The sequence below is a fragment of the Oreochromis niloticus genome, linkage group LG7 (genome assembly GCF_001858045.2).
Source record: "Oreochromis niloticus isolate F11D_XX linkage group LG7, O_niloticus_UMD_NMBU, whole genome shotgun sequence".
Taxonomy (NCBI): domain Eukaryota; kingdom Metazoa; phylum Chordata; class Actinopteri; order Cichliformes; family Cichlidae; genus Oreochromis; species Oreochromis niloticus.
Window position 1 is genome coordinate 19,991,610 of NC_031972.2, and position 23,802 is coordinate 20,015,411.

The following is a 23,802-nucleotide window of genomic DNA, read 5'->3' on the forward strand; positions in this document are numbered from 1 at the left end:
ATAAACTAAAACAGTCTTGTAAAGAAGACTAGGTCAAAGGTCCTCCACAACAATGTGAGAGACTGATAAAATCATACAGAAAATAATTTCTTAACATTATTGCTGCTAACGGTAGTGACAGTAGTGCTGAAGATAGTTTTGCAAGCTTCTTTATAATGGGGTGTAATTTTAACAGGGCAGTATTTTTGCCAGTGATTCTTTGATGTATGTTGTCCTCCCAGGTTTTGTCTTCTGCTTTTGACTGATTCCTGTGAGATTTGCATTGCTGGAGTTTATTTATTTATTTTTACTGTAAGTTCTGTCCAATTCCTGCATCAGAGTCTTCCTATGGTGCAGGCCATTACTGATTCTAGCCATGAATGACTCAGAAGGATCTGATTCACTCTAGGGTTTGACTTAGAATGAGTGTAGCAGCTAATCAGCCCAAGCTACTGCCGACAGGCCAGTGGACATTGCATTTAGAATGCACTTATCTATTCATAATCCAAAAATCTAGAATGAAAAATGTGTTAGAGACCCTCTTGCCCAGTAAACTGTTCTCCCCTTGTTTTTACCAAATCCTTTCTCTTATACCACAGAATAAGCAATAACAGCACTGAATTACCTGACTGGTAAGACACAAGAGTGAGCTTCAGCTGAGTGGGCAAGGCACTCATTTAAAGATTACTCTCTAGCAAGTTTTTATTATGGAACCCAAGGGAGAGAAGAAGCTCTTTTTCTCTTTCTCATCTATCAAGTTAAAGCAGAATGGCAGATTTTGTCTTCCAGTTCTGTACTTTGGTTCATAGTGGCTTGACTGGTCTCTCTTTTGCTGATGCCTTTTTGTGCACTTTAGCCAAGCAAATCTAAAGTGCAAAGATGTCAAAAAGTGTCTCCAAGATGAGTTTGCACCCTTATATTTTCTACTGACTTAAATTCCCTAGTTTCCATGGATATCAGTCTGGACAATTTGATGTTAATTACACATAAAGAGCCTGAAGCCAGTGAATTCCTTAAGCCCAAGATCCATCCATTCATCCTTCCATTTTCTACCACGTATCAGGGGCCAGGTCAAAGGAGGAGAAACCTAATCAGAGAAGTCCAGACTTCCCTCCCATCAGACACCTCCTGTAGGGTCATCCAGGGCAACAGCAGTGCATTCCCAGGTCTCTCAGCTGACCTGGGATCCTGAACAGTCTCTCCTACTGGAAGGACTCCTACTGTTCTCCCAGTAGGAGTCCTGAACAGTCTCTCCTACTGGAAGGACTCCTACTGTTCTCCCAGTAGGACATGCCCAGAACACCTTGCTTCAAGACCAACTGAAAGTCTTGTTCCATGGCCTCACTGAACTCCTCCCACACCTTGCAAAATGCTCTACTTTAACTACTGACAGAGCCTCATTCCTCTGGGCCTCCCAGAACCAGTCAGCTGCTCCTGGAGTCCCACAAGCTAACCAAACCTGAGAGGACCCTTTTTTCATCTTGATAGCTTCCTTCTGTGTCCATCATTGGGTCCTGGGATTACCACTACAAATGCACCAACCACCTTGCAACCATACCTCCTCAACAATTAAGGTGCCAAACATGGGTCATTTGGAATCAATGTCGTTTAGCCTCCATTGAGGCACCAGGGGAGGCTATGTCTAGCCAGTATTTCTCAACTTGGCACACTAGCTCAGGTTTCTTCCCCACAAGAGAGATGATGTTTCATTTCCCAAGAGTCAGCCCCAGCAGTTGGGCCTCAACACAAATGCCTCCTGTGGGTGTTGAGCGACAGGATGGCTCCAGGGCGCACCCCTGGTACCCCTGTCTCAGACAAGGTAAACTGGTCCCTTGATTCCTTAATCTTGCATAGGGATCATGTGGATAGTTCATTGTCTGCCCTTCAGGACCAATTTTCCTCGGGAGACCTTACCAGGGCAAAAACCCCTGACATCATAGTCCCTGGGATCTCTGGGACACACAAATAATAACACCACAATAAGGTGGCGTTTCACAGAGTGTTATTGGTCTGATAACAACATTAGACTGATAATAGAAATGAAAAGGGATGTGAGAGATTTTATTGCTTTCTGTTTAGCCTGCTCAATCATCATCCTGTAGGCTTGCTCTATGTCTTTCCCTCCTATTCCTTTGTGGATGTGGTTCCACATTTCTGGTGACTTTGTAGCTGTTATTCCAAACTCAGAAGGTAACACAACTATTTTCTCTGTCAACAATTTCATCGTATTGCTCAACCTACTCTCTGCCAAAAAGGTTTCTCACAGGTCTCTCACCTTGCCGGTGTTTTCACAGTTACAAGCCTTCGCTCTTTCCAAAACTGAAAGATGTGTTAGTTCCTTAAGCGTAGCCACTTATTTGCGGGTGCTACCTTGCGTGGAGGAAGGTTTGGACAACCTTGCTCCTGTCATTAGATGGGCCCAAAAGTCTGGATGTCCATCAAAGATCTGCCTGTACAGGCTGAATTTATGCATATTAGCTGCCCTAGCGCAGCCCTTTCCCAACTTCCCCAAGGTGGTCAGCTTTGTTGCTGTTTTTCCTTCTCTCAACATGCTTCAGCCAGGTCAATGTATGTAGTCAAGCAGCTCCTGGTGCAGAAGGAAGAGAAGGCTGTTGATATGTGGTCAATTGGGTGGGGTATGGTCCAGGTGCCTCTTAATAAGAAAGGGTACTCTGATGACCCACAGGAGCCCTGCATTTCCTGCTTTATTATAAAAAAATACTCACCTTCTTTTATTGTTGTTAGTTCTGCTTCCTTTCTTAATTTCTGTTTTCCCATCAGTCTGCCACACCTGTGTCCATCAGTTAATTGCTAACCAGGTAATTTATTGAATCTCTCAACTGCCAACAACCTCCTGAAACCACATGCCAACTGGACAGGGAATTTAGATTTTTTTTCCTTGAGGGTAAATTGTAGCTGACAATGAGTTGCAATACTTTTTAAAGAGAATTTCTTCTTTTGTGTACATTCTTTTTCACTCTCTGAAATTAACACTGCAAATTACAATTTATTTTCTTTGGTGACAGGACATACATATGACTTTAAATCAGTATTGAGTGCCTTTGCTCACTTGTACCTTACCTGTTTCAGTTTTTATTTTACCTTATAAATGACAGAGAAATGATGTATTTACTTGTGTTATTTTTTGTCACTTTCAGGTTTACTCTCTATGCAGTGGATAGCCGAGGTAGTTACTCTGAATCAAGCTTCGTCTCAGTACGGACATCTTGTCCAGTGGTGGATGACACGCGAGCAGAAGGTACTCTCACCCATCATTTTTTCGGACTCTGCTTTATTGTATTCATCTTTATTTAATATTGCTTTTTTCCTTGCATCCCTTTCATGTAACCACAGTTTACCTGAATGGCTACTTATCCACCACTTTGTATACTGTGCTGTAACCTATGCAATGTGCACATGCGAGATTGTACACTATGATTAGCAAAATGTAAAGGGAAACTCTACCAATTTGTAATGTCAATTCAATTTTCTAATTATATCAGACAGAGTTTGTCAAACAAAGTATTCAAGAATCCAAAATATGGGAAGGAGAGTGTTTTAGGAGGTAGGGCCAGATTTACTCGGTGGGACAAATTAGAGTGAGGCTGTAATCACAAAAAAATGCACCAACGGGGGTGGAAAGTTCTGTGGGTGGGCAGCTGCTACTAAAAATGCACAAATTCATGAACACTATCCCGCATGTTCATTTCAGTAATGACTAGCATAGTCTCTTAAGAGTAGCATAAACAAGTACATCCAACAAGTGAGCAAGTAATCTAATGACCAAAATAATTCAGATTAAGGAGAGGCATCTGAAAGGCAGTCGCGTATGTGTTAAAATAAAAGAGCAAATGCTTCTGTTAGAAATTGCAAGGGACTGAGTGGCGTTTTGGAGGTCAGGTAAATGTAATAGCCCAGGTGGAGCTCAGAATTTATCTAAAGACAGAGTGCTTATATTACAAACAACTCCACTGAATAAAACCTCAAATGCTATGTAACACCTCTTCCACAAGTTTTGAGTCTGAATGGAGAATTCCTACCAATAAATGTGTAATATGGATGAAGTAGATAACGTACCTTTCAAAAAAATACACAGCAGTTTTTTTGGTTTGTTTTCTTCTTTTTTTTTTGTTTACTTTTGATTATTTTGATGGCCGATAATCAATCTGACCCTTGTGGTCTAAAATTCTGTATGTTTTCTGCATGTATTCTTACATGTTCCCACAAAACTTTAATCTCTTATTTACTTTCCTCACTTCTTCCCTCTCTGTCTTTCAGTCTCTAATTCATTCATCTGTTCTTCCCGACAGAAACTGCAGACAAGGTGTACAACTTGTATAATGGCTACACCAGCGGCAAAGAGCAGCAGATGGCCTACAATTTGCTGATGGAGATTCCTCCTCCACTGCTATACAGAGTCCAGCATCACTACAATTCTCATTATGAAAAATTCGGAGACTTTGTCTGGCGTAGCGAGGATGAGCTAGGCCCCAGGTGAGAAGATTTGAATGTGAAACCAGAGCTTTTAACTGCGCAGACTTGAAAGATATTTCACATATTGGCATTTTTTATAACTATCTGAGGATTTTTAGGTGTAACAGATGTTTTATTGTCTTGAAAAATAATCCTCATTATTTTTCCAATCTGTCAGTAACCTCACCCCTCACACGCACTCAATCAGGAGCACCATTGCACAACATGCACACACACACAGACTCCCAAACTGCTTCTACTGGAAAGCCAGTGGGCAAGGTCACCATAAAAACTTTGGGGTTACAGTTGCTCCTTACATCACCATGGTGATGCCAAAACAGTGTTTGACAGCCAAGCTAAACACTAAACGTGATATTCAGCTAAGACCCTGCTCAACTTCCAGCACCGTTTCCTCTTTTTCTCATAAAAAGCTCATCTGTGTCTGCAATATACTGCACCGACATCCTGTCACCCATGACCCTGTTTAAAAGGGTCACCCCTACTGATAGTTAGAACAGACAGTGCGACTGTATGGTGAAATGAAAACAGAAGCGTATAAACCAACAAAACAGAAAAAGAGGAAGTATAAACAAAATGTTTGAAATACGTAAAACAAAACATTGATACATGTTAAGTCTGAGAAGGCAGTTGGCCCGGCACTGATTTTAGTAACATGTGATCTTAAGTTACAGCACAATGTTTTGGTTAATCCACCCCCCACCGTCTGAAAGTACTCCTTTCAAGCCATAAATAATATAATAATTAGGGAATAACTTTGGTCTGCAAGAAGATTATGCTTCTTTCTGATTGGTGAAGGGGGGTGGGAGGCACAGGTTAGCCACTGGGACTTAGAATAGGGATTGGAGTAGTTGGATAGTGTGTTTGTCTATGCGTGTTTGTGTGTGGGCAGCTGCAAGGGGGTGGAGGGCTGGAGTGAGTGGAGATTATTTACTGCCTGAAGTTGGCAGGGTTGAGCCTCGTTGTGGTAATTTACAAGCAGACTCTATTGGTGGTTCCTTTTAAAAGGTAACAGCATGGCCAAGTGAAACGTAAGCACAGTCAGCACTACAGTAGCTGAGAATCCCAGGGGCCCCCCACATGTCCACCATTGTTACAGCACCTCATGTAATGGTTGTATTTGTACATTGTGTGCATGGTTAATGCTTTCTTTTACTCTTACTCTGAACGCAAACATCTTATAATGTTATGTAGTGTCCTCGGCTGGAATGCCCTGAAACTACTTTCGTAATCAGTGCTTAACAATCTTTTAATTTGAAATGTATAAATGTAAGGCCAAATCTTAACTGAGGAGTTGCAATAGACGCAACTTAAAATGCATGTTTTTTCTTCTTTCTCTTTTTGTTCTCTTGTTTTGTTTCATAATTGAATGAATTTAGTTTCTCTTTTTCAACCTTTTTCGGTTTTTGTTGTTTTGGTTTTTCATGCCCTGAGTCACGTGCTTCCTAGTCAGCCTTGATAATGTGTTTGGTATTCTGTTGTTTCAGACGTAAGAATTTAGGGGAAATGAGAAAATGCCACCCCCACCACCACCACCCTTTCAGCGAATAAGTGAAAAGGATGTCTGTACTCCTTGCTTAACTAAAGACAGATGTTGATGCTCAGCAGACACTGCTTTTCAAAACAAATGGAATTGTGTTTTTCTCTGTATGGACCTTTTTCATTTTAGCATATGTATATATATATATATACATACATATGTATTGTAAGGTCTCTCTCGACATATATATATATATAGATGTATAGATATATATATATAAATCCTTTGTAATCTGAGCTGACCTGACATGGCATATGGTTCAGTCATGGCTTAAACTTCAGCTCCAGACTCTGAAGTTGGAGACAAAATTCTTTGTTTCACTCACTCTAGACAGCTGCCTCTGATGTATTGTTAAGCAGAACCAGCACCCAAGAACTCAAAATGCGCCATTGCATGCCTTGGTTTTGACCCAGACTGGCAGTCTCATCAGACGGACGGGAGAGACTCAGATGCAGTTCTTTGAATTCTGGTGACATTTGTGCAGACACTTTATATGTGGAGACACAGATAAAGGCACAATCCTGATTCTTTTTTTTCTGTTTGAATTCATGTGTTTTTTGCCACTTTTGTTTTTAATCCATTAAAAATTTAATGGAACAAACTGGTATCTCTAAACCAGGGCATTTTGTGCCTGCTAGATGAATCTATTGCCTTTATAATCCCAATTCATTTTATAGATATTTTCATCAACAGCTGCTTATCATTTGTATGAATGACTTTCTTTGATGCTCTATAAAAGTTCTAGCCATACAACAACAGAACAAGCATGTGCTGTCGCTCTGTCAGAGATGCATTTGGCATGGGTACAAAAGTGTTGTTCTGTGGTCTTTAAAATTACAACAGCATTACCATAATGACTTAAGATAAGGTATTTTCTGTTACCTTTGTCTAATTTAGAGGCAAAAAATATGACTTGGAGAGACTCTAATAAGTAACCAAACATCCCTCATGATCTTACAGTACTACTTGATAGCTAAAGCCTTGCCACTTGCTTACCCAGTGAATATAACAGTCAGGGAGAGAGCCTATGAAACAACATGTTGCTGCAAATTACTGTTGTCAGTGTTTTTTGTACTGAATAAAGGTGGTAAAAGTGGTTTACACTGAGGTCATGACTTGAACTGAAGCATCATTATTACGATGAGAAAGATGGACATCAGCCAGACAAGCTTAGGTATTTATACATGAGATATATATTCCTCAGAAATATATAATGTATTGTACCTTGATTTTCTGTACAGCTCTAGTATATATTCATTATGAAATACATCTTTGAAATTGTTCAGCAATTCTGATTGTGACCAAGATGAATCCTTTTTCTCCAAAATAATTTTTGCTCCAGCGATCTCATGTAATCTGCAGTTGTTTTGCGGACAGCAAACTTGAAAGAAAACATAATGATTTAAGTATAAAAGTCCTATTTTTGTGATTTTATCTTCTTTAATAGAAAAGCCAACCTGATATTACGTAGGGTGGAGAAGATTAGCCTCTATTGCCGGTCCCTCCTGCGCAGCACCCACATCCAGAGCCGCACCGACACCATGGCATATGTCTACTGCCGGAGTGAAGAGGCACGACCTCCCACCAATATGTGGCATGGCTCTTTACATGACAGTCGCACTGCCTGCATGGAAAAGCTCATTTCTGTACAGCGTAACACATACAGCAGCACCAAACTCCGATGAGACAGGAGTTACGAAATGAGCAGTTCGTCTTTTGTTTTTTTCTTTTTTTTGCAAAATTACATCACTGATTGATGTACCTCTTCAGTACGCTCTGCAGCAGGTGCCTCTCACTCGACTGTTGCATTTTGCAAACCGGATGAGGCTAAAAGAAAAAAAAAAACTCTCACAGGACTTCATTCACTGGACATTGTGTTAAAGCTACCGAAAAAAATATTTTTGTGTGGCCTACTTTTATTATGAGAAAGAAGATTGTCCCAGAAAAAAAAATCCCAAGAACTGACATATTTCTCCAGTGATGCCAGTGATTGCACATATCAATGAGAGACTGCAGAGTGAACATGTAAAATATTATTCAGACAAAAGAAAACTGGTTGGCTTAAATACTTTGAATGTAAAATCATAGTTCCTTTTTGGTGCTTTGAAGCTTTCCTGGTACACTTAAAAGAAAGAGAGGAAAAAAAGGAAATATCCATAGTATAACTTATTTGCCTTTACTACCTTCATTCAGAGGACTGAACTGTGTTAAAGCCAAAATCACTTGCTTGTTTTTAAGTTCACATTAATTAAGAAGAATAACTACACTTTGCTTCAGGAATTTAACATCGGTAAGTGAGACAGCGTGTAGTTTGACTTACATGACCTTCGATTGATTCACTTGAAACAGCAAGGACTTGTGGTAACAGGATTGATATTTGCCTAGTGAAATTATTATGCAAGACGGAGTAGGTGGCATTCAAACATTATATCCAGACTTTTGAGTTAGCTTTAATTTTATTGCTGAAATGAATGAATCATTTTCTTGTATGACTTTCTCGAACTGCAGTACCTATAGCCATGTTATATTACTTAAGTAATATAAGAGTATTAGTATTAGTATAAAGAATTCTGATACTGGGGTGGTGGATGAAATCGAATCTTATATCTAGACTTTTGCAAGTTCATGTAATGTGTTTGTAATCTAATGATAAGTTATTGCTTGTGACTGAAACACAACTTGTCATTGTAGCATAAGTCCTGCAAATTGGAAATATATGAGACGCATATAAGAGAAGCAGTAACAGACCTAAGATTATATTCACCATGTGGTGAGAATCAGATCTAAAGCTAAAACTGAATATGTTGACTGGTTTTCAAAAGTTCTGCGACACAGCAGAATTTATTAATTTTTCATGTTTTTGTTTTTGCAGATAAATATAGCAAGCGTGATAATAAAGCAGTAAATCTGACCAACATTTTCCCAACAGTAGAAAACAGGACAATTACTGCTGACCCACATGTAAACATGAGGTACTGTACACTGAAATGTGAAGAATCAGTGATTGTAGGAATCACATGTGGTCTGTTTAATCTTCTTGTTTTTCAGTCCAATAACATATCTTCAAAGCCATGGATATTGTTTAACTGAAGATAAACAATGCCTTTTCAATATGTTCATCTCATGTTGTATGAATTGTAATAATAAATTATTATATTGTAAATTTTCAATTGTAAAAAACAAATATGTGTATTATTATGTGGCTTTGATTGTCTTTTTCTGAAGAATGTGAAATATAAAAAAACAACATGTAGAAAATGAGAGGATCTTTGTTTTTCCACTACAACAGACTTAATCATTTAGATTTAAACGTGGGTCTCAGACAGATCTGAACCACTTACTCAGTCATCGTGAGTGGCTAAAACCCACAACAAACATGTATTCCAAATTTTTTCGCCACATCTGCAAATAAAATGTTTTCCTTGTGTATTTGATTTTTTTTTTTTTGTAACGCTTTCCCCATTTTCATTTTATTGGTTATTTCCCACCTGGTAGTTATTTTCCACCTGGTGTGCGATTGTACTGTTGTAATTAAAAATACTTTTCTTTGGAAGCGCATACTTTTCAGTTAACGTCAGTTTCTGGTAACTAATCCAATCCATTAAAAAAAAACCAGAGAGAGACAAGAGGACTTTGATGTGTCTTTCCAACACAATAACGCTCGCAAAGTTATTACTGTGAGTGATTGGATAATTGTCACAACTTTTGAACTTAAAAGCCTGTTGAGTACTTTCAGATTTGATACGCTCACACTTCCTTGTTTAATATTGCTCAGTTTTTCAGAAGAAAACGTGTTAACCCATATCTAAAACCTATAGTGTTCATGAAATCATTTTTTCAGTGGTAAGTATAAAATTTGTAGTTTTTTGTGTTAAAACATTCACAACTGATGACGGTTGTTGGAAAGTACTGCATCTTTTGAAATATCTGAACTTACTCATTATATCCATATGCATTTACCTATGGGGTAATATTCTTCCACATGATAGGATATGAGACTTTTCAAAGTGTTAGTTTATGTGTAGACCTGCATTTTTCTGCCCAAAATAAAGTATCTCAACATGTGTTTGAAGGATCACCATGAAATTGTACGTAATGGTCTCCAAAAATCTTCAAAGCCAGTGACTAATGATCCACAGTAGTTTTCCTCTAGATCATCCAAAAGCTTGATATTGGATGTTTTGAGTGTCATATCTCAAGAACTATTTGAAGAATTGCAAAGAATGTTCAAACATTTAAAAGCCATGGATCCATCATCCATCATATGGGCACTGACATCACTCAGTATTCCTTGTTTTATGACCTGTTACCTCCACAGCTAAAGCACCTTCCACTTATTTTATGTTTTGTGGTATTTCACAAAAGTTAGCATGCTGACATGATAAACTGGAGTAGTGATTATGACTGCTGCAGACACCATGGATGACTATTAATGTCAGCTATACTTGTTTCACATCCACTTGAAGTCGGCCTCAAGGATGTATGTATGTTGATGTATTGCCTGGTTTTCACCTGTGGATGATGGAATTTACATCACTTGGATTCAACCAGGTTTCCCTATAGTCAATTATGTGGGAAGCACCACCTGTTAAAATAATGTTAGATGTAACATTATGTAAAGTAAGGTCGCCGATGCTGGCAGGCTACTGAATCAGAAAAATTCTGCAAAAAAAAAGAAAAAAAGATGATCAGTTTATTCTAAGCATCTGTCTTTGCACAGTTTTATTATATTGGAACAATGGCTTCAATAGTTTGAATTTACATTGTACTTCATTTCATCTAATTAATTAAAATTAGGTTGAAGGAGTAAGCAGTATTGATTATCAATATCCAGCATGTATCAACACGCAGAAAATGTGGTGTTTTATAGTTGTGGTGGTGCTAATTAAATGTGGCTCATATGACTAATGTGCCCGACTTGAACTGACACGGACCTCACAGGAGAGAAGCCCATGGTATGCAAACCACTACAATGAAGTTGCACAATATCGGAGCAATAACTGGATCACAATTAATTAGCATGAAAGGAAAATGAGGCGCTGATGAAAATGGCTGTAAGCAATTGTAGAATCGAGTGCAATCCTGTTATTTCTCAAGTTTTACCCAATTTGCTGCATGGTCTAGCAGAAAAATATTTACATTGAGTTGGAAAGGGGGAAATCAGTCACTGAACTACCAGCTATCCCCTATGAATTACACTAAATTATGTCATTAACTGAAGGTCTTCATGTGAGCTGCTGGGAAGCATTTTCTTTTTCCACCTCCCTCGACAAACTATTCCTTTACGCTCAGATCCAGTTTCTTTCCAGTCATGCAACATTAACTGCACTTTAAAAATCAGTAGTTTGATGTTCATTCTCACAAACTGGGCCATTAAGGTCATTCAAAAGCCAAGAGCACCACTCACATTTCCATGCCAATGTATCAATGAAGGATGAAAGAATGAACAAGAATGAGTTATATATAAAAAGTCTTCCATTGTGTGCATTCCTCAAGCTTAGGTCCTCTTCTAAATTTCTGCGCAGTATCTTAATTGTTCCTAGGACTTCACTCTTCTGCATAGAGACCTCTAATTTTGTGTCTGGAATCTGCTGGAGCCACACTTCCAGCTTTGGGGTCACAGTCCCTCATACTCCTATTACCACAGGGACCCCTTTATGCTTTACCTTCCAAATCCGCTCCATTTGTTCCTTCCCCCGAGTGTTTCCCTAGGGGCGTCTCACGCTCCTTCTTTCTGTTGTTGCTATCTGCTGGAATTGCCATGTCTGTCCCTTGTCAACCACCATTTTCTAGTTAGTTGGCTAAGAAGCTGCATGTTTGCCAAAAACTTGGGCTAACTGGGATTAGCCCTGTTGTTCTCAACAACTTCGTTGGTGTCTCCCAAATGCTGGATTAGAAGTAGATGAGATAATCTAAAGATGTTTCGGTACACTATTCCAACCACAAGGTTGTGCGTCTCAATGTATGCTGTCCCAGCTTGCATCTTATATCCTGCTACTATGTGGTGGATAGTGAGGCCTGTTGTTGTGCTGCCATGGTCAGAGCCTCTGTGTTGTCCTTCATGTTAGCCTTTTCTAGCCACTGGTAGGATTTCTTGATGCCAGCGACTTCTTGCATCTATCCATGGCACAGTCCATGGAAGAACTTGGTCTTCCGTCGTAGTTCCTCCACCTGTGGTCACCTTATTATGCAAGTTGGGTCACCAGTTAGATGTAGGTATTGGTAGCTCAGATCTTATTCTTACTGCAGGCATTTGGCTGTGGCTGACCATCTTGCATATTCACTATAGTTCAGTTGGCCTGTTGGATTCCAGGTAGTCCACCTCTTCAGTCTGGATGATCTTCTCAGTCTTTGCAACCTTCAGAAAAGCTTTTCCAGTCTGAATGACATCCTGATATCCTTGATTTAGATCCTTGTGAGGTGGATCAGTGAGTCAATATCTCATTAATTCCTGCCACACAGCCTGATGTCATCCATGTACTGATGGTGATGATCATGGCTGACAGTTACTTCACTCCTGTGTCAATATCCACATCCACTCTTAGTGATGAGCTAAGAGTGAATATGTTCTGCATCATGGCTTGGGGTGGGCATCATCTAGTTTAGTTACACTACTTTCGTTTACCAGAGCCATTTTGCTATGGCCACCAGATGACAGTTTTCAGTTGCTTTATTTTATTATTTATTCTGTTATCTGATATTATAGAACTGAGCTACCAGGGGCTTTGTGGTCAATATAGACACTGGTCTTCTGTTCATCCAACATTTACCATATGGGTAAATGGACTGGTTCTTATGTAGCGCTTTTCTACTCTGAGCACTCAAAGCACTCTGACATTCATACTCTGATGGATGTATCAGAGACCAAAGTGGGGATTGAACCAGAAACCCTCTGATTACTAGATGACCTGGTCTACCACCTGAGCTACAGCCTCTCGCATTGGGTTGGCTGGCACAGTAGCATAGTATTAAGCTGAGAGGCATCCAAGTCATTATGGCTTTGTTTATATGTCTCTCTGTCATGTTCCAAAGTAGGCTCGAGTTGCATTGCAGTCTAACCTGGGGACCCTTACGGGGTGCAGTGTTGAGTGGGATTTAAACCCCATGAGGGCCCGCTGCTTCCAGCTGATGTTACCTATAGCATAGAGCTAGCAAGCTAATCTAGTAATGACCTGAAATTCTTCGCAATTTGGGGACAGCAAACAGCATGGACAGCATTTGAAAAGGTTTTATACTGAAGCTTGGATCAGTTTTATTGAATTGAAAAAAACAAAACAAAAAAAACAAACAAACAAACAATTTCCTTCGGGGTCAACCTTCAGGATCAATAAAGTTTTATTGAATTGAATTGAATTGTTCAAGCTTCTTACACACTGACAAAAGGAAGTTGCTTGCTACTTACAAGGCTGGACCCACATCTTCCGCAGGTTGCACAGATACTGCTAGTGACTGACCTTAGTATGGTTTTTGGGTTGGTTTTTTTTTTGTCTATGCAGCATTGTCTGTCAATGATTAAAAAATATTGGAACTTTTTAAAAAAAACAGACCACAGACATCCAGCATTATGCTCACTTTAACCAGTGTTTTATTTCTACACAATAAATGACAGCAAAATGAACATGATACTCATTTTTATGACTCTTTTATGAAAATATAGCACATATCAGACATGTTTTGCAATGTACCAGAGCACCAAAAAATATATAATTGCAACTGTGACAACAGAGAGAACAATCGGCTGAAACATAAAAGTCCAGTCTGTTGTATATGTGCCTGAAAAGTGCATACTGTGTAAGAAAAAAAGTGAGAGGAGGTCATCTGAGGGAGCAAGGGCCCACTGAGTTTGATGGCTACCTTTACAGTGTCAGTGAAATTCTCAGCAAACACAAAAGCATATGGATAAGACTCAGTAACATACAGTATGAAGTGAAGATAAATGAAATTGTTGTTGATTAGTGTCAGTCAACTCAGACAAATGTGAAATGAACTTCTCAATATATAATAATGTTAAGTTTAATTATGAGGATGAATCTGAACAGACTGCTAAGAAATTATTATGATATTATTCATCTAAAAAACAAATAATTTATGACACATTGGATAAATTCATGGTTAAGACAGCTGACAACAGTACTAGCATTAAGCCATTAGGAACAAATAAATGAAGACAAGTGGTGTGGTAAAGCATCACTTTTTTGTGTTGTTTTTTTTTTCCTTTTTGTTTTGTTTTTGTTTTTTTTGTTTGTTTTGTTTCTGTCTTGCAGGTGATACTTTGACACAATGCACAACATTTCACGGTTCATTTCATTGTATAATAGTTATGATAAAAATCAATCGGAAACCTACTCCCAAACAGTTAGTACATGGTTTGCAAATACAATCATCATATAATATTATTACTATTTACATCTTAAAATATATTTGTTGAGCAACTGAGTACGAAACATTGCAGTAATACCACTAGATATCCACATACTATGCAAATACACTTTTTTTGTAGGTCCAACTCAGAAGAAAAGGGCAATCCAACTTTTTTTTTAAATTGATTTACTGAAGGATTAGGAAACAGACATAAGGGACCATTCTATAACAAGAGGCCTGTGAGAGGTACTTCATGTCTTACAACACGCATAGACAATTTCTTACGAGATGGCACACCAGTATTTTTCTCCACAAAGATTTGTGCAAAAACATTAGGTATTTAGACACACTTTCTCGCACTCTCCACTGCACTTTAAATGAGTTAGACACAACGTTTCCGACATTTTTTTTTTACATAACGTAAAAAGCCAGGTGTTAAATGAAAAGCAAAAAACAAACAGTTGTTGATGGAGATGTGGAGGATTACTAAAGCCTTGCAAAAAATGTTGCCATAAACGTCATATTATGTGATAAGCATATGCTGTAGGTGAGGCGAACTGTTGAGCCTAACTTCAAAAGACTCTGTAAGCTGGGCAAACATCCTCTCTAATTTTCGCAGGGCAAGCTTGACCCTGCTTGCCCTGAACAGGCATACCTGACAGTGACAGATGAGGCAGTGTGTCGAGGTGTGGGGAGGTGGAGGTAGCAAGGGGGTGGGAGGGGTGGTAGGAGTCCCAGAGAGATATGGTTGCCAACCCCAGGAGAAACTCTGACTCACTGGCCTCGGCGTGTTGCCAGTCAGGCTGGCCACCCCTGGCTTAGGGGCAGCCTCTGTGAGTACACATTTTCACACCTGGACAAATAGCTAGACAGGCCAGGAAAAGCAGTCCACCCGTTCCTACCTCTACCCCTACCCACCTTCTACTTTTCTGCCATCCAAGAACACTCACCATCACCTGCCTACTGACCTCCAGTCCAATTTTTCCCTTTAATTTTCAAGCCCTTTCTTTGCCATTTGCCAACGTTCTTCTGTGCTCAGCTGCCTGTTCCTTGTGCATTACAATGGTTTCTCAAAACATTACTTGTTACATTATTTGTAGTTGTACTCGGCCATTATACGGTTAAAACTCACTGCATGTGTGTGTCTGTGTGAATGTGTTGCATGTCTGCCTCGGTGTGTGTGTTTTACAAAAAATGAGAAACAAAGAAAAACGAAACGTTTACATTCTATTTTTGACGAAAAAAAATATACACTGCACTCAGTAACATTTAAATATGGTGAATCATCACTGTTTGCAAGCAATATCCATCTACACATATTGAGCAACGAGAGAAGTTCTTTCTGTGGTTGTTGGTCTAAATTGTACTGTTTATGTCTTATCAGTGCTTGACAGCATTGATCACAATATACTGTGACAACAGAGACAGAATGACAGTTTTGACTCGCAACCTATAATATGTTGGTTTATAGGAACAATGTAAAAAATAACTTACATGGACATTAAATATAACTTAAAAAAGTATAACACTCTCAATAAATAGTTCTACTATTTACACCATTGTTATGAGACTCAAAATGTCGCTAAAATACCAAAAATATAGAAGCAGCAAACATTACAAGCATGAGGTACAGCAAGGGATCGTGTGATGACTACAGTAGAGAGGTGACGTCCTCATCCAATGCACGACTGTATAATTTCTCTCATGACTATCGCGGTTAGCTATGGCTTATGGGTACCTTCTCAAATATAAACAAAATAATTTTTCAAGTTGACATTCAGTCACATTCTGTAGACTTTCTTGGTGATAACAATCACTTGTTTTGGTATCCAGACATCAGCTGATGATGCACATAATGGCTGAGGAGGATATTTCTAAATGATTCTAAGTATGCGGAAGCAACAACAGATTACTCTTTTTTTATACAGTGAAGGAAAGGGTCCAATGACAGGTTTCAGATTCATCCCAGCTGGAATGGCTTTCCAGTAACCTCAGTGGCAGATGATGAACCACAGTACTGCATATTACTGGTATGGTGTAGTGAATGTAGGTCAGTCTCCCCCCACTGGTGACAGTTTTATGTAAAGCAGCAGAATCTGGAGTACTAATATTACATATAATTTGATAATATAATATAAGACATTTTTTACCAGGACTATATGGTATTCAATAAAGTGTTAAATGCAATCTTAAAAGATCATATAGGCTTTAGAATGACCTTACAAAGTCTTTCAAGAGTCCCTGTTAACGGGAATTTCTTCATTTACACACTTCTTCAATATCTCTTGGTTTCTCTGGCGCAATGCTCACCTTCAGCCTTAGATAACATATTACACAAACACCAAGGAAACTAAAGATAAATAAAAATTTTAATCTAACTAGATCTTAATTATGTGATAACTATTTCTAAATGTGTACTGATGTGTACACATTGTCCAGTTGTCTTGGATTTGGGGCTTCATTGGATTATGTATAAAGGGATATATGTTTCATAACGACAACACTTCCATACTTCATTAATAATATCAAATGCAAAATGTGTGACCATATAGGTCAGATACAAGAAAGGAAAAACAAAACAAAACAACAGAATAGCAACACAGGGAGTCAAATGGCCAAATATCATACAGTTTGATTCAGGTCACCATTTTGACAATAGCAGCGTCTAAACATTTTTGAAATATTTACTTTTTCCCCCCTTACATGACAGCTAGAAAGTGCAGTAACTGAGGTCAATAGTACAAACACTGATTTAATATGACATTTTCTTAAAATGAAATGCATGATAAAGGACAAAAAACCCTCCTGTCCAAGAACATATAGCAATATTTACACGTTATCTTGATTTTTTTTTCCTTTATATTTGGTGGAAAATAATACCTTCACTTTTTTTTTATATGTTTTATATGTTTATATGTGACTTGTTTTATTGGTTCTATTGCGCTGACACTACAATTTAGGACCACGTATTTATGAGAATGATCTGGAATTCTATAGCAGCCTAATGTTTGTCACAGGGACTGTGCCACTGGCCCAAGTTCAATGAAATTAAATGTATATTCAAGCCACAAATATGATTTCAGCCAAATAGGAGCAGCAAATGTTGGACCAATATGCTAAGCAGCCTTCATTATCAAATGTGCATGAGAATAAAACTTGTGTGTATGTGTCTGGATAGAAGAGTAATAAGATACCGTGCTATTGTAGCAGCCGTGTAGTCTGACATAATCTAACACAATGGGGCCAGAAAACCCAAGATTCACAATACTGAGAAGAGCTGATCAGAACAAGCAAGTGCACTTTGTACTGAAGAGTAAAAATTACTTAAAGCAGACACAGCCAGAAAACGTAGGGAGTTTTGATCGTGTTGTGACTGCAAATGTTGTGTTGACATATACATCCAAATGTCATTTTCATGTACAACCTTGTTGCCTGCAGAGCTAGAATACTACAGCATCCAATAGTCCTGAGGGGGAGAGAAAGAGAACGTGTGTATATGATTGCGTACATAAGCAATGTGTTGGTGGGCAGATATGGTCTTTGACCTACGCCCTCTCTCACAGACTATATCCACCCCTTCAACTCGGTACTCCTGTGTGACTGTGCTGTGCAGTACTGTGTGCTCAAGGAAGCCACAGACTACAGGAAAGCACTTACTACATTCGGAGAGCGACTGGGATGTTTTTAATTTCAGTTTAAACAGTTTGAATCGGGGCTTGAGGTAACAAAGTTCTTATCAAGCGTCGCAAGGGATGAGTTGAAACTGAAACTAAAATCATGCGAGCCCAAAGTGAGGTGTTATCGATGACATTCCTTAAGTCGTGATCAATGTATGTTGTATTTTTCTTTTTTCTTTCTTTTGGGGGGGGGGGGGGGTTTACTGGGTGAAAGAGGCAAGGACAACTGAGGTTCTGGATTTCTTTTAAAGTTCTTAGTGCATTTTATATGTGGTGTTGTCAACATGTGTTCTAATGCAATCTATGTTAATGTGAGAAAATGTATTATGAGCAAACATACAAGTGTGAATGAATGCTATAAAGAGGTACTTTAAGCAGCAAGGAAGACAAAGCTGTCTAACCCAGTTAAATGTTATTATGTGAAGATGGACAGTAGTGAAAGCCCTAAAATGTTTTCACTATGCTTTTGGGATTTTGCTCTATACTTACTAAATCGTCTTCGGAACCTGTTTCTGTGGCTAGCTGTGGTTTGTGTGCGCCTTTATATTTGGGGTCTTTGTGAGTGTGTTGAATCTACGACTTCCAAATTAACATGGCTCTCTTATTCCCCACCAAGATAGAAATAACCTAAAGCCTCTGATGTGCCAGTGAAGAAACACACTTTACTTATAGTGACACACAGATATAGAATATCTGATCAGCACCAACTTCTAGCCCCTCCAAAAAAAAGTTGAACAAGCTTTCAGAGTGTGTGAAGATTATTTTTAACATTTGTCTTAACTTCCTTCATATTTCCGAAACACGGAGGCAAAATCAATTCTGTCCTCGACGTATGCATTTTGATATTCCTTTGGTTCAATCACTTGATTGTAGAGTAAGGTCACTAAAATAGACACTAAAGCCAGCACAAAACTCAACAAAAGGCATGCTACCTAGGCTTGGTTATGTTGTTGTTGTTGTTGTTTGGTTTTTTTTGTTCTTTTTTGTTTTGTTTTGTTTTCTCATTTTTTTCAAAAATGTCTGCTTCATGTAATTCATTTTATTTTGTGTTTTTTTTCTTGCTTTGCTTAATTTGTACTTTAATGATTTAATGTATTGCAGGGGTTACTTTCCTTTAAGCTGAAAAATGAAGGTTTTATGGAGTCCCATCTTCTTTTCTGTATCTTTCGGTTGTGGAGAGATGGAGGCATTTCAGCAGGTTGGGGTTGCAGTATGGATGGATGGAGAGGTATGCCTTTTAAGCAGCATGTGCAGGAAATCGAAGGCCAAGAAGAGGATGAAGGAGAGTCTGCCTCAGCCACTTTGGCTATGTGGTGTTGGGGAAAGGGTCCTAGGTTGTTGAACAAAGGGTCCTTGCTAAGGTTGGTCACCCCAGGGAATGGACATGCTCATCCTTTCTGTTCTCTACAGCATTGGGATCCCGACAGGAACACTCATCTCGTAAGTCACAGGACATTGGGAATGGAATCACCTGGGTAGGAGAGAATGAGAAACTTAAATTCATATGTAATTACCAACTTTAGAGCCCATCTATGCATTTTTTTAATGCTTATCAAGTTTATTTAAGCACAAGCACAAACACATGCTTTTTATCCTCAAAACTGAAGTTGACCAGATATTCTTAGACAAAACCTGAACCCTACCTAATCCTGAAGCTAAACTGTTACATCCACAATGTCACTATAGTAACGCTTCTTCATAACCTCAATGTACAACACCAGCTCCAAAAGAGTATGGACACTGTGTAAAAAAATAAAAAAAAACCCAAAATGGAATAATTTGCAAATCTCATAAAGCCGTGTTTTATTTTCAATAGAAGATAGAAAACCATTGTACCATTTTCTGCAGGAACATTTTACAACTGATTAAGTTAAATGGGAGCATGCCAGTAACGTGACTCCATATAAAAACAGCATCTTAGACAGGCAGAGTTTCTTATAAATATAGAAGGGCAGTGGATCCCAAATCACACAAAACAAAAGAAAAAAAAAAATCAACTACAATGCAAAATCCCCAAAAGTTGATTCTTTTCATCTGGACGTAGCGTTTTTAGTGGAGGAATGTTTCATCACTCATCTAAGTGACTTCTTCAGTCTCAGCTGACTGCAGGTTTCCCCAACCTTATAAACAATACATTTGCACAATGACTGACACTAGCACCACTGAGGAACAATGGGCTGTGAGGTCAGTTTCATAATCATAATATGTCCATTGTCATGACCGTTGATCACAACTACTGATCAAAGACGATTAGTACCATTCACAAAGAGTTGGGCATCCCCAGCATCCAACATCAGCATGGAGGACAGGAAGGCACTCACATAACTTCGTAATGACCAGATGATGAGAATCAACTATTTGAAATTTCCATATCTGGATGATTGAGCATGCATCAAGATACAAGAAATAATATTATCAAAAGAATATGGAGAAGTCTCTGTGCGCTATAGACAAAGCTGAAGATCTGGATATCTTTGGACCCTCAGGTTACATTGCATTAAAAACTGGCATGATTCTGTTATCAGTGCATGTGCTCAGGAACACTTCCAGAAATCCTTTGTGAACACAGTTCACCATGCTGTTCACAAATGTAGGCTAATGCTCTGCCATTCAAAGAAGAAGCCATATTATCATTTTAAATGAACCAAAGTTCAATGCTGCTCTTTGGTCAGAGCAATCAAACTTGTATTTATTTATTGAAAACATGGATGCTGTATGCTCTGGACCATGAAGAAGAAAAGGACCATCCCACTTGATGTAACTGCTCAGTTCAAAAGCCTGCATCTCTTATGTTATGGGATACACAACATAAGAGATGTGTAAACTGGCAGCTTGCACATCTGCAAAGATGCATTGATATTGAAGGCATATACAGGTTTTAGAGCAATATTTACTCCCATATGGATGACATGTTTTTTAATCAAGGCCTGTCAAACAACATGGCTTCATAGTAGAAATGTCCAGGTGCTGAACTGGCCTGCCTGCAGTCCAGATCTTTCACCAACTGAAAACATTTGGCAAACCATGAAAAGAAAAATACAACAAAGAAGACCCAGGACTGTTTGAGCCGCTAGGATCCTCTATCAGACAAGAATTGGACAGCATTCCTCTCCCAAATGTCCAGCAACTGGTTTCTATTTACATTTTACACCACATCCAGCTTTTTTGAAATTGAGATTGTAAAATATGAAAATAAGAGAAAAAAATGTCTGAGAGGCGTAGCACCATGAAACTAATGGACAATTACATCTAACAAGTCTTCTCATGCTAGACATTTGCAGTACTTTATGTGATACCATCAAACAGTAGTATCATTCTACTATGAGGTCACTTTAGTTAAGTGTTTGGTCTTTTTTTCAACATTATCTGCTCATAGAAGACTCATGATATTAACCATACTATCACAGCAATTGATCCCCTGGTTTTTTCTGATAGTCTTATGTCGAAGTGAAATCCTGCAGGTGAACACAGAACCGGAAGATCAGTGGACATTGCCTCTGGCTTTGACGTCACTAGATAACGATGGTAATGCGTCACAAGCACCAGCTGCTGCTGACTTGTCTGCCCACCTCTTGGGGGGCCTGCTTCAGCTGATTCGGTACACAAAATGTGTCCTTCATCTGCAGGCCAAACAAGAAACACGTGTGGTCCAAGCAGTGAAAGGCAGCTGGTGAACCAAGGATGTCTGCATTTTGTCCTGTTTGCTTCCAGTGTCACTATCAGTGTCACTTTTTTTCACGTTAGAGCCGAGTGCTATTTCATTTTTTGCACAATGCATGTCAGTATACACTGTAAATGTATAGAAACTGGTCAGTGCAACCAGCAGATTCTAACAGCATGTCTCAAGACAAAGACAGCTATTAGTGAAAGCTATCTGGCTACTTTGTTTCCAGGGGAGGATCATTGTGCTATTAACTAAATACGGAGTAGCTGCTGTATAATTACTGAGACTACTTCTGCTATGCCATCTTACAAATTACACCATGAGCTCATGCTATCTAAGAAATTAGAATTTCTCATCTACTAAAAGATGCTGTTAAAAACTTAATTTGATCTACAATCACACACTGATGTCTCAAGATCTTGTTGATTTCCTGTCAACAACTAAACAATTTTATCAGATCTTTAAGTTTCTGATAGTTTTCATTAGATTCAGTATAACTCTAATGGCATTGTGTAGTGCAGAGGTCCAAAGCTTGTGAGAGTGAGGTAAAACTGGAAGAAAGGTGGCCTGCTGATAAGCAAACAGTCTCTAAGCTATAAAAGCTTCAGCCACAAAGGCTTAAAGATCAGTCGACCAACCTCCAGTGGCTAGGAAAAATATGTATCCTCTGATCCCTTGGAAAGTGGTTTTTGGAGGTTGCTGGCTATCTCCAGTGAGTCAAAAAGAGGGTGCTGCACCAAAAAACTCTGTAGGATTGATTTGGCTACTGCATCTTTTGAAATGTGTTGGCTGCAGTGGTATGGAACAGCATTTACTTTGGAGCCAAGCATTCTAATGCGTAGCCTTTTTTCCTCAGCCACACGTTTTATTTTGCATGGATACGGCAGTAGTCTTCCTGACCAGTGAGAGCTACTGTCTAACAATAATTTGGAAACTAATGTCAACTACTAGTACTAACTAGTAGTAGGTGATTGTGCAAACTTCTGGTGACTGCAGGTACCTGCTAGAAACCAACGCATTTGCAAAGAGATTTTCTGTGTAGGGCCATTTACCAATATACCATATACGGCTACATACCAGTTTGTGACAAGTTTCACACTAGCAGCTGCCAGCAACTTGTATTATACATCTATTATATACGTTTCCATAGTGGCCAGTAGTTTCCAGGGGTCAGTGACCTGCTTCAAGGCTTGCATGACTGAAATAAGGTGTGCTAGCCTTTTTAAAAAAAATTTGATTTCATAGTACATTTCTAAAAAAATTTTTACCATAGTTAAGCGAAATTTGAAATTGCTTTCGATTGCAGTTAAAAGAAAATGCTTACAACCAAAATGTTATACCTTCATTGGTGGCAAATGACATGAAACAGTGGCAATAATTTTAAGAATTGGGACTCTATTGACAGCGGGTCTGTGGGGGAGCATGCTTGTCCCCGGGGAGCAGTGACGCAGGCTCTCCTTTGAAATTAGGTATAAAATAAGTTGTTTATGTGTGGGGGCGGTGTTCTTAATGTCAGGGCCAGGTGGGCAGTGCCCAGACTCCTCTGAGAAAATGAGGCCTACATGTGATGACTTTACAAGCCCAAGGCCAGACACACTTCAAAAACAGCTGTCAAATGCATGACCAGAGTTTCCTTTGTAGCATTTTGAAGCCAAGAACACGGGCTTCCTCATTCCCGTACAACTCTTCTTAGTTTAATTACAATAATTCTCAGTTTCACACTTCCACATTGTTTCTTTTAGAGTGTCTTGCTTGCTGTGTCTTGCTTTATTATTCCCCTTCTCTTGCAGCACACTTTCTCAATACACTTCCCATTCCTTTATTTCTCCTCCAAGGGCACTTCTGTTTATCTCTCAATCTAGAGAGTGATGGTGGGTGGCAAATTTGACATGGTTTCCTTTGACCTTGACCTCCATGGTGGCTGCGCCAGCTGCCACATCTGGCCCTGACTTAAGGTTCTCTCAGGGTGGCTGGGAAATTAGACTGACTGACTGGCCTTGTGGGCCTGGGGGCTGTTGTGCTGCCCTATGTCCCTGGGCTAGAAAAGGCCTGTGCGAGGACACCCACTGACAGCAACATGAAAGCCCTTC

At 39.1% G+C, this 23,802-nt stretch overlaps 2 protein-coding genes across 5 annotated transcripts in view; one reads left to right on the top strand and one right to left on the bottom strand.

Annotated features, from left to right (window-relative positions):
* astn2 (astrotactin 2) overlaps positions 1–9,636 on the top strand; it is a 292,012-nt gene extending 282,376 nt beyond the window's left edge. For all 3 annotated transcript variants that reach the window (XM_025909010.1, XM_005459486.3, XM_003454979.4), the window contains exons 21-23: positions 3,138–3,238; positions 4,290–4,473; positions 7,458–9,636. In XM_025909010.1, the coding sequence (XP_025764795.1) occupies positions 3,138–3,238; positions 4,290–4,473; positions 7,458–7,695 (523 nt within the window). In that variant the 3' untranslated portion in view covers positions 7,696–9,636. The remainder of the gene's footprint in view (positions 1–3,137; positions 3,239–4,289; positions 4,474–7,457) is intronic.
* Positions 9,637–13,571: 3,935 nt separating this feature from the next.
* Positions 13,572–23,802, bottom strand: part of pappaa (pregnancy-associated plasma protein A, pappalysin 1a) — a 98,368-nt gene continuing 88,137 nt past the window's right edge. For both annotated transcript variants that reach the window (XM_013277442.3, XM_019361040.2), the window contains exon 22: positions 13,572–19,519. In XM_013277442.3, coding sequence (XP_013132896.1) covers positions 19,415–19,519 — 105 coding nt within the window. In that variant the 3' untranslated portion in view covers positions 13,572–19,414. The remainder of the gene's footprint in view (positions 19,520–23,802) is intronic.